Here is an 18,296-nt window from a genome sequence, read left to right on the forward strand (position 1 = left end):
CTGAAACTCTGCTGCCTGCGTCCTAACCCACAACAAGTCCGGCTTGACCATCACCCCTGTGCTCGCTGACCAACATTATTGACGCCTGGAACATTATTGACTCTTAGTACTGCTCCGTTTTAAAATTCTCATCCTAGTTTTCCTCCATGGTCTTCCTTTTCCCTATCTCTGTAATCTCCTCCAGCCCCACACCCCTCCTCGAACTCTGCACTCCAGTTCTGGCCTTGTGCTCACTGGGTTTAATCATTCCACCATTGCCTTCATCTGGAATTCCTTCCCTGCGCCTCTCCACCTCTCTCTCTTCCTTTAAGACCTACCTTTTTGACCAGGCTTTTGGTCGTCTGTCCTGATATCTCCTTAAGTGGCTTGGTACTGAATTTTGTTTCTGATAACGCTCCCTTCGGATGGCCTAACTACTTTAAAGGTGCTATCCCAATGCAAGTTGTTGTTGTTAACACCATCACCAACACAGCAGTCGGAATTTCGTATGAACAGTTTAGCAATGCTGGTATCACACTGTGCAACTTCAACCCATTTGCAAAGCTCAACAAATGGTCCTGCCACAGAATTGCCCATGGTGTAAATACAGCTACCAGAGCAAGTTGCTCCTCCATTCGCAATGAAAGCACAAGATCTCTCTCCGTTATCACACACTTTGCCAGCACCAGGTCAAATCAGAACCGTTCATTCAGTGGCTGGTTGAAAACTCGCATAAAAACAAATCACAGCGTCATTATCACGCCCTCGTGTCACATCTCCACATCATTCCTGTACAGTACTTAATCCTGGATTCCAGAAGGAGCAAGGGAGCGCCTGATGATAACTCCACAATTGCAAAGGCCTCTCCAACCTTCCTCGTCTTCCATGCCACCTCCTGCCAGTGTGGATTCAAATCAGGGAATGTTGGCATTGGGAATGACAATGTGAACAGGGGTGGCACAGATGTGTCATGTCACCTAGCTCTGCCTTCTAAGTCCTTTAATATCAGATAGTGGAGAAGTAGAGTCTCCTACCTTTGCACTTGTTCGTTGTCTTGTCCAGGATGGCCTTTGTGGAGACTATTTTACCGTACCTGTTACAAGGAAAGAAACATTTAGAAATAAAATGATGAACACAGCAGTTTAATTCAGCGTTAGAGCAGGTAATCTAGGCTGACACTCCAGTACAGTCCTGAGGGAGTGCTGCACTGTCAGAGGTACCACCTTTCAGGTGAGATGTTAAACTGGAGCTCGCTCTGCCAGTCTCCGGTGGGTGTAAAAGATCCCCTGGGACCGATCCGAAGAAGAGCGGTGAAGTTCTCCCCAGGGTCCTGGCCAATATTTATCTCTTAGCCGCAACATCGCAAAAAAGCAGATTGTCTGGTCATTGTCACATTGCTGTTTGTGGGGGCTTGCTGTGCACAAATTAGTTGCTGTGTTTCCTACATTACAACAGGGACCACACTTCACAAAGTACTACAATGGTGGCAAAGAGCTTTGTGACATCTTGAGGCAGCCAAAGGTGCTACATAAATGAAAGTCTTCTGTTTTCTGTCAGGCTGATGCCAATTCGAACCCTATTTCTTCTACTTACCTCTGATGGGCTGATTCCACCACATGCCATTGGTTTCTTTAGCTCTGATTTCCCACAATCCTCCTGGCTCCATCCTGAATATTTTTAAATATATTTTTAGACTTGAAAGTCTCTTTTTCTTCCAAATTCATACACGGGCACACCCTCTGCATCCCTGCGGGTTGCTTTTCTCAACATAACATGTGGCCACGGTCACTATGCCGCCGCCCCACCCCCTCCCGTGACCCCTGACTGGTTCCCACCTAAAGGTCAGGGCCTCTTCCGAGTGAGAAAACAACCAATGCTGCAATGGACCACCCGCATTTTCCGACACATCCTTAAGGGCAACTTTAACCCACTGAGCACATCTTCCTGCTGATGCACATCATAAAATTAAAAAAGGCAAGTGACATTATTGTTCAGTCTGCGGCCATCGAGACAGAACTGGCCTTTAATTGAGCAAAGTGCTTTTACACAACTTCCCGCCATAGTCCCAGTCAAAGATACTAAAACCTCATTAAGTGCTTCAAAGCATTCAGAGTCCATTCCCGACTCAGTGCCGTCACACCAGCACTTGTCATTTTAATGATTTATTTTACAAGGAGCGTGTGGGGAAATGTGTAAACATTTGGCCCTACTGATGTTAAACTTAGACCGTCTCAGCTGCAGGTAAACGATCCCCAGGCCACTATTCCGAGAAAAGTTGGGCAATTCTCCAATTAGTCGTTGCTTAACCAACATTATTAAACCAAACTATCTAGCCATTATCACATTGCTGCTTGAGGGAGCTTCCTATGCGCAAGGTGACTGCTGTCTTTCAGATATTACAACAGCGGCTGCACTTCAGATGGGCGGGTTGAGGTTTCCAAAAGCTAGTAAAAATCAAATAAAAACTTTCATTTTTTAATTAAAAACATGTCCCTGCTCATGTGACAGAGTCACATGAGGGAACATGTTTCATTACATTTTCCGGCTCTTTATTATTTTTTCAAACTCCTCATCTCCCTGAGGCAGCTCCGTGCCTCAGGGAGATTATTCAGCGCTCTCTCGTGCGCAGGCGTGAAGTGCACACTAGGCCTGCTCGCCCTCCTCACCCCATCCCCCCCTCCTCGTGTATCACGCTGGGCGGGCCTTAATTGGCTTCCTGACCTGTCGATCCCGCATGCCAAGGGCAAAATATAAAGTACATGAAATCCTCCCACACCCTTGCAGCGGCCCCCTCCACGTTACTATTTCCAATCCCAGCTCCCTCCCTGCTCCCAATGTGCCTACATCCCATCCCCTTCTCACAGCCAGCGTACAGACAGGCGCCATCTGCATAAAACGGCACCACTGCCAACCAGCTCGCTGAACAGTAATACCTTTCCTCATACTCCAAAATCCCACCGCCCTTCTCCACGATTCTTATAGCCCTCTCGCACACTCACAGTCCCCACCCCAATGCCCTCCCTGTACTCCTCCACCACAACACCTCAAGTCCACCCTCACCCCACCACCAAACCACACAATTCTCCAGATCACACGAACACTTCACCCCCCACCTGAGCGCAACCCCAACTATTAGTATAAAGCATAGAACACAATGCATCTCCCAGAGTTCAGTTCCATTCGCAACTCCTCAGATACTGAAGCAGCCCATGTCCAAATGCAGCAAGACCTGGACAATATCCAGGCTTGGGCTGACAAGTGGCAAGTAACATTCGCACCACACAAGTGTCAGACAATGACCATCTCCAACAAGAGAGAATCTAACCATCACCCCTTGATGTTCAATGGTATTACCATCACTGACTCCCCCACTATCAACATCCTGGGGGTTACCATTGACCAGAAACTGAACTGGACTAGCCATATAAATACTGTGGCTACAAGAGCAGGTCAGAGGCTGGGAATTCTGCAGCGAGTAACTCACCTCCTCACTCCCCAAAGCCTGTCCACAAGGCACAAGTCAGGAGTGTGATGGAATACTCCCCACTTGCCTGGATGAGTGCAGCTCCCACAACACTCAAGAAAATCAATACCATCCAGGACAAAGCAGCCCGCTTGATTGGCACCCCATCCATCAACTTAAACATTCACTCCCTCCACCACCAACGCACAGTGGCAGCAGTGTGTACCATCTACAAGGAGCACTGCAGGAATTCACCAAGGCTCCTTCCAAACCAAGGACAAGGGCAGCAGACACATGGGAACACTACCACCTGCATGTTCCCCTTCAAGTCACTCACCATCCTGACTTGGAAATATATCGCCATTCCTTCGCTGTTGCTGGGTCAAAATCCTGGAACTCCCTTCCTAACAGCACCGTGGGTGTACCTACACCACATGGGCTGCAGCGGTTCAAGAAGGTAGCTCACCACCACCTTCTCAAGGGCAATTAGGGATGGGTAATAAAAGCTGACCCAGCCAGGACGCCCACATCCTCAAAATGAATTTAAATAAATGCCTTTGTATCACAGAAAACACCCAAACTTTCTTGACCAGCACAGGAGATGTAAGAGCGAGAATGAGAGTGGGTAACGTGCGCAAAGAAACATCTTAGTTTTCATTCAGCACAGACATAAGAAACAGTAGGAGCACTGGAGGATGGCAACATACAACAGGCGGAAGAGAGCAAGAGGTGAGACAGGCTTCAGGATAGACCTGTCACACTGCAATGATGAACAAATTCATGTCGAACAGGAGCTGGGCTGACACAAAGGGTTGATGCCAAACAGTGGGGTATACAACATGGACCCGTCAAAGTTGTACTGTTAGTGCAGGGAGCTTGCGTTGCATGGGAACATGTGGGAATACAGCAGAGTGCCACGCAGAAACAGCAGTGGGGTAGGGGTGCCAGCAGCAGTCCGTTCAACTGAGCATGCCATCCAATTCTGGTGGGCACAAGCAACAGATCGAAAGGAAACCATCGCCGGTGGGCACATCGCTGCGAATCACGCCCAAAAGGGCAGAAGATCAACACACTGCAAATGCATTCAAAGTGCTTCCCCTCCTCCTCTCCCCCTTGCCCAACCATCGATGACCCACCATGTGCCACACAGGTTTGCATGAGATAAAAATTCTGAAGGGGTTTGACAGGGTAGATACTGAGAGATTGTTCCCCCTGGCTGGGGAATCTAGAACACGGGGGCACAGTCTCAGGATAAGGGGCCGATCATTTAGGACTGAGATGAGGAGAAATTTCTTCACTCAAAGGGTTGGGAATGTTTGGAATTCTTCACCCTAGAGGGTTGTGGATGCTCCATCGTTGAATGGATTTAAGGCTGCAATAGACAGATGTTTGGTCTCTTATGGAATCAAATGAAATGGGGAGTGGGTGGGAAAGTGGAGTTGAAGCCTAAGATCAGCCATGACTGTATTGAATGGTGGAGCAGGCTCAAGGGGCCGAATGGTCTACTCCTGCTTCTGTTTCTTATGTTCTTATGCTTAAAGCAAGCAATTTGCTTCAAATGCTTTCCCCCTTCCTAGGAGGGAAAAGGTTACCACAGTTAAATGAATCAGGAGGCTCTATAAATAAGTCCTATCACGTGCAAAAATATTTCCTGTTCTCGTCAGCTGCAGCCTCGAGAGTGCGTATAAATTTCCTGAATGACTCATTCAAGCAAAGGCATCCGTGTGATCTCATGTTCTTTTTGAATGGCTCGGTGTTCATTACAGTTTATTCCGGTGATTAATGGTGCCGACAGCCAAGTTCGTGCGAATGGCCACAGATTGATCCAGGCTTTGTCTCCTGAACAGGAGGCGCAGTCCTGTTCCCCCCCACTCGCACTTACTCTCCCTGAGCTGCCGGCTCAGCTCCGCATCCAAGTGTAGGCCCGGGAAGCCATCCTTCACCTCCACACCTTTGATGCCAAGGGGCATTGCAGACCAGTCCTGTGTACCCCTGCATGGTGCGGCAGGGGTCACCGGCGAGCGAGTTGGAGTGAGATTCCGAGCTGGTTTACTGACCACCATTCCCCCCTTTTAAAGATTCCAAAGAATTCCATCAAATTTACAGCACAGAAACAAGCCATTTGGCCCAACTGGTCCATGCTGGTGTTTATGCTCCACACAAGCCTCCTCCCACCCTACTTCATCTCAGCCTATCAGCATATCCTACTATTCCTTTCTCCCTTGTATACTTATCTAGTTTCTTCTCAGATGTGTTGAATAATCCAATTTGCGTCCAAACCTCAATAAGCCGCTGGACCCTTCTTCCTGCCAGCCCGGCCCCCAGTGGCATCCAACTTCAAGCGAAACCTGATGGCACCAGATCCCTCTTATAAGACCATAAGACATAGGAGCAGAAATTAGGCCATTTGGCCCATCGAGTCTGCTCCGCCATTCAATCATTGCTGATAAGTTTTGGTCCTCCTTTTGCTCAGCTGAGAGGGGCATCCCTGGAAGGTTGGCCAATATCATAGTCAAAGAGTCTATTTATTTAGAAAACTGCCGCTGGGGGGCCCATTGGCGTGCCACTGCCATTCTGAGATCGCCATCCTGTGCCAACCACCTTTGTGCCAGCTGTGAAAGAAACCCGCGAGACCCTGAATGGACTGCCTCTGCCAACTTTACTCGTCGGCCCTGTTCACAGCAATGGCAGTCTCGCTTGATTGGGAGTGCGATTAGTCAATAATCGCACCGTTGGCATCAGCAGATGTTTGGCAGGTTGTTGGCTTCCAGTCATGCTGGGAGGTCGACTTGTTGAGGAGCTTCAAATGTCAACATCTGGAGCACAGGGGAAGTTGAATGGCCACCACCCTGAAGAGAATTTGCCCACTGACTCAGCAACTGGCTGTGTTGGCGTCCCTTTTATTTTAACAGCCTCAGATCACATGTCATGTCATGGCTGTCCTCGTACTCTGAAACTGTTCTATTGAAGCTCAACGCAAGCTCAAGGAACAGCAGCTCCTTCATCGATGAGGCAGTTCACACCTTTCCAGGAATCAAAACTGAATTCAACAATTTCATACAATAACCACTTACCTATTTTCTTGGACAGCAGATGGTGGCGATAGTTCTGCTGGCACCACTGACACCTCCTCTATGTCCATCTTTTGTTTCTTGTCACATCACCATCCCTGTTGCTTGGCACCAACATCTCTTTCCTCATTTAATCTCACCTGCCTTCCACCTGATCACAGACCTTCCATTTTGTTCTGATCCTCTTCGATCTTCCTTTTTGTCCTTTCCCTGCCTCCATACTTGCTTCAAACCTGTTGCATCTCTAACTTTGTCCTGTTCCGAAGAGAGGTCATCAACCTGAAACATTAACGCTGTTTCTCTCACCACGGACCTGCTGAGTATTTCCCATATTTTCTGTTTTTATTTCAGATTTCCAGCGCCTGCAGGATTGTGCTCTTGTTCCATGTTGTACTTTTGCTGGTGGCCCACCCTAAGATTCCGTGTTGCTAGCCAAGTACATCACCACTGAACTTCAATAAGGCCAATGATCAGGAAACGGCACTCCAAATAGCAGGCAGTAGCAGTTGGCACCAATAGTCCTCTCTGGTGTGTGCAGGGTTTCACAACACTGGCTTCACAGAGCCCAATGGCACCACTGAGGCTGTTGCGCTCGACATAAGTGCCTTTGATCCTCCTCTATTCTGCTCCGATGAGGTGACTCACCCACCCCCCTCCCCAACCACACCCTTACTATAACAGTGTGTTCTTCCTAATCCCCACATCAGCCATCTCTACGGCAGGGTTACCAAGTTAGTGCAGGATTAGGGAGAGGTTGGCGCTATATTAGAAACTAGCCAGCAACCAAACACCACAGCCAGGTACCAAGCAAAACAGGGAACAAACTGACACCGGTTGCTGACAGCAAATTAGCACCATGAGCGGGTACCATTAACACGAGAACCGGGTAACCAGCTAAGACAGATTCAATAGCAAAAGCAACATTTCAAAGAAAACTTTCATATTGAATATAGTGAGATAATTGAAGAATATCAAAATTCTTTTGTTATATTAAAAAGTGGAATCAGGTGAAACTTTGTCAACCGATACTACACAGGCTGCTAGAGTATTATTAAGTTTTGCGATCTCAGTTTTTAACAATGAGGAGATAAGTAATTTATTTGATCTGGAGAGGGAGCGCAAGCATGTTGCAGAGGTAAATCTTGACACGACTGTATTCAGATTACAACCAGCATGGTTGCCAAGCAGCTGTGAAAATGTAACGTGAATAAATCTCAGGGGCCAGATAATTTGCATCCGAGGTTCCTATAGAATCATTAGCTACGGCACGGAAGAGGGGAGTGAGTGAGGAAAATGCGGGAACACTGATCTAAATCTTCCAGAAGTTCCTGAATACTGGAAAGGTGCCCGGGGACTGGAGAAAGGCAGATATTCCTCCCAGTTTTAAAAATGGTAGCACAGATAACCCAGGAAACGACAGATCAGTAAAGTTTGGCATCCATCGTGGATCAAGCTACGGAAACGCTTATTAAAGGTAAGAGCACGGAGCGGCTGGTTAGAAATAAAATCGTAAAAAAAAGATAGACAATATGGAGTCATGAAGGGGAGGTCTTGATATTTAACTTACTGGTTTTCTTTGAGGGTGTGACAAAGGAGCTGGACAGGGATAAGGCAGTGGATGTGGTACACTTGGATTGCGGTACGGCCTTTGACACAGATCCTCTGGAGAGGCTGGTACTGAAAATAAAAAAGAGTGGGAATCAGTGGAAATATTTTACAATAGATATGTAATTGGTTGACTGATAGAGCCCAGAGGGGTGCTGGTCCATGGATTGTTGTCAACCTGGGGGAATGTTAGTAGTGGAGCTCTGTTTTGGGCTCTCTCTTGTTTGATACCTTCACAAATGACCTGGAGCTTAGAGTTGCAAGCACAATGGATGCACAGCTAATGAAGGTGGTAGACGCTCCAGAACTGGGCAGGACAAACTGGAGGAGGATTTGGAGATGCTTGGGAATTGAGCAGGCGACATTCAATGTAAAAAAAAGTGCAAACAAGTCCCCGGAAGGGACTATTAGTTAAATGGAAAGAAAACAAAGTGCTTGTAATATGAGAGAGATCTGGGTGTCCTGATTGAGAATAAATGCAAGCAAGCGCAGCAATACTCGGTAGCAGTGAGTGAAGCAAATCTGACGTACAAAAGGTCAATATAATGACGGAAGCCATGTTCCCTCTCAGCTGCGTGGGTGTACAGACAGGCAGTAATCTAGAATGTGTCTTGCAGGGAACAAACCGGGCACGTACAAGCCATGGTACTTTTAAGATATGCACATGCCTGGCCGGGTGTCAATCTTAAAGGGGCCTTGCAGTGCAACAAGCAGGCAGTGCATAGCAAACAGAAATTAGATGGAACGTTGGAGACAATCCTGCCACTGTATAAACCATTGGTGTGACTTAGAATGCTGTGTACAGTTCTGATCACTGCAGTACTCCGCACTTTTTCTGTCTCTTCTTTGCTTACTTTCTCTTCACCCCTCCGAGACCCCTCTCTCCTGTTGTCATGTTCCCTTTCTTTTCTCCTCCCTTGGGTACTCTGCCCTCTTAAATGCCTACGCCGACCCTTCAGTACTCCTTGATAATCCGACTTGCCTTCTGTTGCCATCTCAGGCTTGACTCCCTCTGAGTTAAGCTGGCAGCTTCCTTCTTCATTCTCCGAACGGCCCATCAGGGTATTTGTCACTGTCTCTTCGCAAACAGTAACTCCAATTGCCCCATCCCGGTCTCTCACTGACCTTCCTGTGCCTGCTGGGGCCGAATCCTCCAATCTCCTCCCCCGACCCCTGTCCAACTCACCCCTCGTAGTGTATATACCCTGGAGACTCTCCCAGTGGATCATCTCTCACCGTCCCTCTCCACATCTCCCTCCAGAATGTCTGTTCTGCTGCTAATGTCCTACCAAGTCCCCTTCATCCATCATCTCTTGCTGACCTACATTGGTTCCCAGTCAAGCAATGCCCTAATTCTCAAAATTCTCATCCTTGTTTACAAATCCCTCCATGGCCTTGCCCCTCCCTATCTCTGAAATCTCCTCCAGCCCCACAACCCTCAGCGATATCTGCGCTCCTCCAATTCTGGACTCTTGAGCATCCCTGATTTTAATCGCTGTAGGAATCAAAGCCTTCAGGAGAAGAAGGGGAAAAATACCTGATGAGAAAAGTCTAAAATGACATTTCTAGGACACACTTTCACCTATCCATCTCCTTAATTAAATAACAGCTTCTATCCACGATGACTTCATTAATAATGCTTCATACTCATGTATTCATGACAGAGCAAGAAAGACTTGCATTTATATAGCACTTTTCACGACCACTGGGCGTCTCAAAATGCTTTTCAGCCAATCGAGTACTTTTTTCAAAGTGTAGTCACTGTTGTAATGTAGGAGACGTGGCAGCCAATTTGCACACAACAAGCTCCCACAAACAGCAATGCGATAATGACCAGATAACCTGTGATGTTGATAAATATTGCCCAGGACACTGGGAGGGCAGAACTCCTCTGCTCTTCTTTAAAATAGTGGCCATGGGATCTTTCACATCCACCAGAGAGGACAGACAGGGCTTCAGTTTAACATCTTCATGCACTGGAGCACCAGCCTTGACTTTTGTGCTTGAGTCCTGGAGTGGAGACTGAACCCAGAATCTTATAAGTCAGAGTTGAGAGCGCTACCAACTGAGCCATGGATGGCACACAGTCTGAGAGGGACTGTGGACAACTGTGGGAACCACTGCCCTGTCTGGAGATGCCCTCTTTCAGGTGGCAAGTTAAACTGCTATTTTTTGTCCAGACGGAATTCAAGATTCCATGAAAGAAGGGCAGGGGAGTGGGGGTCCAGGCGAACATTCATCTCCCAACAAATGAGATGTCCCCCAAAAAAAGGTCCCAGGCCAACTGGTCGTTCACGTCATTGTTGTTTGAGGGATCTTGCGGTGTGCAAAATGGCTGCCGTATTTTCCAACATATCAACCGTGTGGGCTTTTCAAAGTAGTTTGTTGCCTGTGAGGTGCTTTCTCAAGTTGGAGAAATGAGATAAGGCATTTTATAAATGCACGTCTTTTTTCTTTTGTCTTGCATGATGTAGTTCGAATTGGCTATTACGAGGCACAGCAGTGCCTGAGAAAACTGTGGGACTTGTTCTCTCTTCATGGATCAAGCTGTCTCGCAGCATCTCGTACTCTTAACTCTTTGCTTCTGCTGACGTCAGCAACGTGGAGCTCCTTGGGTAGGCGCAACCACTGGGATGTTCCCCGCCACAATGTATTTCACATGGATTAGGTTCCCATCCTCAGTCCTACAATGATAATGGGCAGTCACCCGCATTATTTTAAAAAAATGTTCTTGGGGGACTGTGGCAACCACAGGAATAGCCCCATTTATTGTCTATCCTTCGTTGACTGGAGAAGTTTGTGATGGTGGGCCTTCCTGTACCATTGTTAGATAGGGATATTACCCCAGGATTATCGCTCAGGTTCTGTTTTGGTAAACTACAAGGCTGTTTGAATGTCCACCAATGATGCAGAACAAAGAGCTGAACTCAAGAGGGGAGGTGAGAGACAAAGGCTGCATTTGACCGAGTGTGGCATCAGGGAACCCTAGCAAAACTGGAGTCAATGTGAATCAGGGGTAAACTCTCCGCTGGTTGGAGTCATACCTAGCACAAAGGAAGTTGATTATGGTTGTTGACGTCAATCATCTCAGTCCCAGGACGTCGCTGCAGGAGTTCCTCAGGTTAGTGTCCTAGGCCCATATGACCTTCCCTCCATCATAAGGTCAGAAGTGGGGATATTCGCTGATGATTGCACAATGTTCAGCACCATTCATGACTCCTCAGATACTGAAGCAATCTGTGTCCCTATGCAGCAAGACCTGGATAACATTCCGGCTTGGGCTGACAAGTGGCGAGTAACATTCACACAAAACAAGTGCCAGGCAATGACCATCTCCAACAAGAGAGAATCCAACCATCTCCCCTTGATGTTCAACGGCATTACCATCACTGAATCCCCCACTATCAACATCCTGGGGGTTACCATTGACCAGAAACTGAACTGGACTAGCCATATAAATACTGTGGCTACAAGAGCAGGTCAGAGGCTAGGAATCCTGCGGAGAGGAACTCACCTCCTGACTCCCCAAAGCCTGTCCACCATCATGGAATACTCCCCACTTGCCTGGATGAGTGCAGCTCCAACAACACTCAAGAAGCTTGACACCATCCAGGGCAATGCAGCCCCGCTTGATTGGCACCACATCCACAAACATTCACTCCCTCCACCACCGACGCACAGTGGCAGCAGTGTGTACCATCTACAAGATGCACTGCAGAAGCCAAGGCTCCTTAGACAGCACCCTCCAAACCCACGACCACTACCATCTAGAAGGACAAGGGCAGCAGACACATGGGAACACCACCACCTGGAAGTTCCCCTCCAAGTCACTCACCATCCTGAGTTGGAAATATATCGTCGTTCCTTCACTGTCGCTGGGTCAAAATCTTGGAACAGCACTGTGGGTGTACCTACGCCACATGGACTGCAGCAGTTCAAGAAGGCAACTCACTACCACCTCTGCCAACACAGTTAAATGGCTGGCAATTTGCTGAGGCAAATGCGTGAAAGACTATGACTTAAATTTAATGAACTGACCTGCAGAGGGAAGTGAAATGCTTAACACTCCTTTAGCGTTTGTGTTTAATAGGTTTCTATTGTTCCAGGGCAAATCCAAGAATTGAAAGCTTTTTCTCGGTGGAGCTGGACCAAGTCAAAATGATGCCAAGCAGGCAAATCCATGTGATGGAGAGCCCGGAGAGCACTGCCCATTAACATTTTCCTCAGACTCTGTTCCTGCTTTTACAAGTGCACTGCGCCCTGAGCCTCTGTCTGTGAGAGGAAGCCACAGGAAGCTCAGTGAGAGACCACGCTGGAGGCTACAAGTCTTTCATGCACCCTGTGGAATAGTATGTTCAGCGTTTTGCAGTGTCTCCTGTTAAGAGTGCGCAGTGTGAGCTATTTGACTGTTTTCACTGACTCACTGCCCAGACACCCGCTTGGAGGGTGCTGGCTTACCATCTCTGGGTATAGACGCTATGTCAAAGTATGGGCCTTGGCGCAGCTGGTGGCACTCACAAGCGGGCAATCAATGCCACAAGAATGGTCGAGCAGTGAGAATGCGGAACTTGCTAGCACAGGGAGCGTTTGAGGTGAATCATGTAGATATATTAAAGGGGAAGCTGGATAAGCACACGAGGGAGAAAGGAATAGAGGGCGAAGTTGCTGGGGGTGAGAGGAAGAAGAGGCTGGTGAGGAGTAGAAACACCGGCATGAACCTGGTGAGCTGAATGACCGGTTTCTGTGCTGTAACTTCAATGTAATCGTCTGGTCACTTATTGCTGTTTGCGGGAGCTTGCTACATGCAAATTGTCTGCTTGCTGCGTGTACCTACACAGTGATAGTGGGAAAACACTTGCAAATGCAATTTGCTGGCTGGGAGATGCAATTTAGCATGTCCTGAGGAGGTGAAAGTTGCTATAGAAATGCGAGTGCCTTCTCTCTTCCAAAGGAAATTTAAAAACAAACTTCTGCTGTGGATCAGGACTGAGGAATGCCGACAACCAGTCTCGGAATGTAATAAAGGAACTGGTACACACTCACATGACAGACGCTGATAACCATGTCTTGTACTGACTATCAGTGCACAGTGCTCTCTGGCAGCAGCCTTGCTGCAGCTGCTCATCCTCCTGAAGACAAAAGCTCATTCGCATTTCCGAAACGGGATCCAATTTTCTCCCCTCCGCAAGGTGTTGACTCTTTCCCCACACTCCCACAGCGGCGACACTTCGAAACATTGGCTGTGAAGTGCTTTGGGATGTCCTGGGCGCCATACCAGTGCAAGCCCTTTCAGTTCTTCTTTAAGCGGGTTGTGGTGCCATCGTCAAACCACCCCCCCAGCACACCCTTGCCCTCCAGTGCTTCACTCAAGCATCGTTCTTTCATGTGCGGGTCAAGCCAGTGAGTGTCATCCGGCTATTCAGCTGCAGGGGCGTCACAACTCCACCTGAGCCAATCCTCAACTGACTTCAGCACCTCGAGACTTTCAATCAGCAGGCGTGGAGATGGGGGCAGGGGGGTGGGGGGTGGTCACTGGAGGGATGACCAAGGGCAGGATCCTTGGCCGGTTTTTCCACACCCGCTCTGCCTGCACACCGCCCTCTGCCCCCGGCTGGGGATCCTTGGGTCCTCATCGTAAAGTCCCTACCACACTCCAGCTGGCATTGGGCAAGTCTGCATGGACGGGGCATTGAACTTCAGAACCAAGTACGTCACTCAACACTGGGAAGCCTAAGGCCTTCGACTGTGCCCCACTCTCATCAGTGGCAGCAAAGCCTTGACTGCCATTCTTTGGAATTTCTTCTCTGGCTCTCCATACTCTGCTCTTCTCCTTTACAAATCCCTTCTCAAGACTCATCTCTTTTGCCACGAGTGTTTGGTAACCTAACCCTAATTCTGTTCCCCCTTACCTTAGCGCCCGGCCTAGCTGCAAAGCATCTTGAGACGTTTCTTCCTGCTCAGGGTCTAAGTTAAATGCGTCTTGTTGTTGTGGTGGTGGGTACCGTTCCCTGACCATTGACACGCTGTGCCACGTCTATGCTGCTCTCCTACAGCAGTGGGTGCTTACACACAGAGGGGATGAGGTGAGAGTGACTGCCCTTGACATCAAGGCCACATTTGACCAAATGTGACATCAAGGAGCCCTAGCAAAACTAGAGTCAATGGGAATCAGGGGTAAACTCTCTGCTGGTTGGAGTCATACCTAGCACAAAGGAAGATGGTTGTGATGGTTGGAGGTCAATCATCTCAGTTCCAGGACATCACTGCAGGAGTTCCTCAGGGTAGTGTCCTCGGCCCAACCATCTTCAGCCGCTTCATCAATGACCTTCCTTCCTTCCATTATAAGGTCAGAAGTGGGGATGTTCGCTGATGATTGCACAATGTTCAGCACCATTCGTGATTCTTCAGATACTGACGCAGTCCATGTCCAAATGCAGCAAGACCTGGACAATATCCAGGCTTGGGCTGACAAGTGGCAAGTAACATTCGCACCACACAAGTGCCAGGCAATGACCATCTCCAACGAGAGAGAATCTAACCATCTCCCATTGACATTCAATGGCATTAGCATCACTGAATTCCCCCACTATCAACATCCTGGGGGCTACCATTGATCAGAAACTGAACTGGACTAGCCATATAAATACTGTGGCTACAAGAGTAGGTCAGAGGCTAGGAATCCTGCAACGAGTAAACTCACCTCCTGACTCCCCAAAGCCTGTCCACCATCTATAAGGCACAAGTCAGGAGTGTGATGGAATACCCTCCACTTGCCTGGATGAGTGCAGCTCCCACAACACTCAAGAAGCTCGACACCATCCAGGAGAAAGCAGCCTGCCTGATTGGCACCCCATCCACAAACATTCACTCCCTCCACCACTGACGCACAGTAGCAGCAGTGTGTACCATCTACAAGATGCACTGCAGCAACTCACCAAGCCTCCCTAGACAGCACCTTCCAAACCCATGACTGCTACCATCTAGAAGGACAAGGGCAGCAGACACATGGGAACACCACCACCTGGAAGTTCCCCTCTAAGTCACTCATCATCCTGACTTGGAAATATATCACCGTTCCTTCACTGTCGCTGGGTCAAAATCCTGGATCTCCCTTCCTAACAGCACTGTGGGTGTACCTACACTACATGGGCTGCAGTGGTTCAAGAAGGCAGCTCACCACCGCCTTCTCAAGAGCAATTAGGAATGGACAATAAATGCTGGCCCAGCCAGCGAAGCCCACAATCCATGTATGAATAAAAAAAAATACACTCCAATTTTTGCTAAACATTAACCCCTGGACAAATGCTGCAGCCTCTCAGTGAACTAATGTCCCTCAAATCATCAACATCAGAGAGTCACTCATTCCCAACTGGGAATTCAGGAGAAACTCCTTGACCCCAGAGAGTGGTGAGAATGTGGAGCTTGCTCCCACAGGGAGTAGTTGAGGTGAATAGTGTAGATGTATTTAAGGGGAAGCTGGATAAACACATGAGGGAGAAAGGAATAGAAGGATATGTTCATGCTGTGAGATGAAGGGGGGGATGGGAGGAGGCTCATGTGGAGCATAAACACTGGCACAGAGTTGTTAGGCCGAATGGTCTGTTACTATGCGGTCCATACTTTGTTAGAAATGAACCACAATGTTTCTGTTTAGGGTTGCCAATTCCTCCAGGAATGCCCTGGAGTCCCTGGGAATTACAGATTAATCTTCAGCAACCTGCAACAGTAAGGAGGAAAATCGTAGCGACGTTTTAAAGAAAAGTTGAGAGATTAATTTTCTTTGAAAATATTAGGGATGGAGGAAAGGAACATAAGAACATACGAAATAGGAACAGGAGTAGACCATTCGGCCCCTTGAGCCTGCTCCCCATTCAATAAGATCATGGCTGATCTTCTTGTGTTTCGATTTGCACGTTACCATCTACCCCCGATAACCTTTGATCCCCTTGCCGAACATGAATCTATCCACTTGTGCCTTAAAATTAGTCAATGACCCCGCCTCCACTGCCTTCTGAGGCAGAGAGTTCCAAAGTCGCACAACCCTCTGAGAGAAAAAAATTCTCCTCATCTCTGTCCTAAAAGGGCGACCCCTAATTTTAAAACTGTGCCCCTTAGTCTGGACTCACCCACACAAGTAAACATCCTCTCCACATCCACCTTGTCAAGGCCGTTCAGGATCTTACATACTTCAATCAAATCACCCCTCACCCTTCTAAACTCCAGTGGAAACAAGCCCAGTCTGTCTAACCTTTCCTCATAAAACAACCCGCTCATTCCAGGTATCAATCTAGTAAACCTCCTCTGAACCACCTCCAACGCATTTACATCCTTCCTTAAGTAAGGAGACAAAAACTGCACACGGTATTCGAGATGTGGTTTCACCAATGCCCTGTATAACTGAAGCATAACATCCTTACTTTTATGTTCAATCCCTCTCGTAATAAAGGATAACATTCCATTAGCCTTTTTAATTGCTTGCTGTACCTGCATACTAACTTTTTGTGACTCATGTATTAGAACACCTAGATCCCTCTGCAGCTCGGAATTATGCAGCCGTTCTCCATTTAGGTCATACTCTGCTTTTTTGTTCTTCCTGCCAAAGTGAACAATTTCACATTTTCCCACATTAAACTCCATTTGCCAGATCTTTGCCCACTCACTCAACCTATCTAAATATCCATCTGCAACCTCCTCACGTCCTCTTCACAACATACTTTCCTACCTATCTTTGTGTCATCTGCAAATTTAACTACCAAGTCTTCACTCCCCTCACCTAAGTCATTGATGTAAACTGTAAAAAGTTGAGGCCCCAGCACAGACCCCTGCAAAGACCCATTTATGCATACTCTCAGCTTTCTGCCAGCTAGCCAATCTTCTATCCATGCTAATATGTTACCCCCTACACCATGCGCTTTTATTTTCCGTAATAACCTTTGATGTGGCAGCTTACCCAATGTCTTCTGGAAATCCAAGTGCAGTAGGTCTACAGGCTCCCCTTTATCCACTGCGCATGTTACTCCTTCAAAAAACTCCAATTATTTGGTTAAACATGATTTTTCTTTCACAAAACCATGCTGACTCTTCCCTATTTCCTTGAGCTCTTCTAAGTGCCCAGCTGCCCCTTAATGATCGATTCTAATAACTTCCCCACAACAGACGTCAAGCTAACTGGCCTAAAGTTTCCTGCTTTCTGTCTCCCTCCTTTCTTGAATAGAGGGGTTACATTTGCTACTTTCCATACTGACGGAACCTTTCCAGAATCTAGGGAATTTTGGAAAATTAACACCAGCGCATCGACTACCTCATTAGCCAACTCTTTTAAGACCCAAGGATATAGTCCATTGGGACCCGGAGACTTGTCAGCCCACAGCTCCATCAATTTGCTCAGTACCTCTTCCCTAGTGATTTCAATTTCACCAAATTCCTTTCTCCCGTTCACCTCCTGATTTGCAGCAATTACTGGAATGTTTTTTATATCCTCCACAGTGAAGACAGAAACAAAATATTTGTTCAATTCTTCCGCCATTTCCTTATTATCTACCATTAACTCCCCATTGTCACTCTCTGATGGACCAACACTCACTTTAGTTACTCTTTTCCTTTTTAAATACCTGTAGAAACTCTTGCTGTTTTTACATTTCTAGCTAGCTTCCTCTCATACTCTTAATTTCTTCCTCCTGATAATGATTTAGTCATTGTCTGCCATTATTTATATTCTGTCCAATCATCTGTCCTGCTACTCATCTTTGCGGAGTTGTATGCTTTTTCCTTAAGTTTGATGCTTTCCTTAACTTCTTTAGTTATCCACGGATGGTGGGTCCTCCCCTTAGAATTTTTCTTTATAATAGGAATGTATTTATTCTGAAGACTCTGAAATATCCCTTTAAATGTTTGCCACTGCTTCTCTATTGATCTATCCTCTAGCCTGGTTTCTCAGTTCACTTCAGCTAGCTCAGCTTTCATCCCCAGATTGTTGCCCTTATTTGGGTTTAAGATACTCATCCTAGACCCACTTTTCTTCCTTTCAAACTGGATGTAAAATTCAATTACACTGTGGTCGCTGTTACCTACTTTACTGGTGCCTTTACTCTGAGGTCATTAATTAATCCTGTCATGTTACACAATACCAAGTCTAATATAACCTGTTCTCTGGTTGGTTCCAGAGCATGCTGCTCTAA

General features: G+C 47.3%; 1 protein-coding gene across 1 annotated transcript in view; it reads right to left on the reverse strand.

Moving 5' to 3' along the window:
• Positions 1 to 1,013: 1,013 nt before the first annotated feature.
• Positions 1,014 to 18,296, reverse strand: part of LOC144674382 (RNA-binding motif, single-stranded-interacting protein 3-like) — a gene marked incomplete at its 3' end in the record, with an annotated part of 150,154 nt that continues 132,871 nt past the window's right edge. Inside the window, exon 3 of the mRNA XM_078535782.1 lies at positions 1,014 to 1,072. Coding sequence (XP_078391908.1) covers positions 1,014 to 1,072 — 59 coding nt within the window. The remainder of the gene's footprint in view (positions 1,073 to 18,296) is intronic.

This window comes from Cetorhinus maximus, unplaced genomic scaffold, assembly GCF_964194155.1.
Source record: "Cetorhinus maximus unplaced genomic scaffold, sCetMax3.hap1.1 HAP1_SCAFFOLD_647, whole genome shotgun sequence".
In the NCBI taxonomy this organism is placed as follows: domain Eukaryota; kingdom Metazoa; phylum Chordata; class Chondrichthyes; order Lamniformes; family Cetorhinidae; genus Cetorhinus; species Cetorhinus maximus.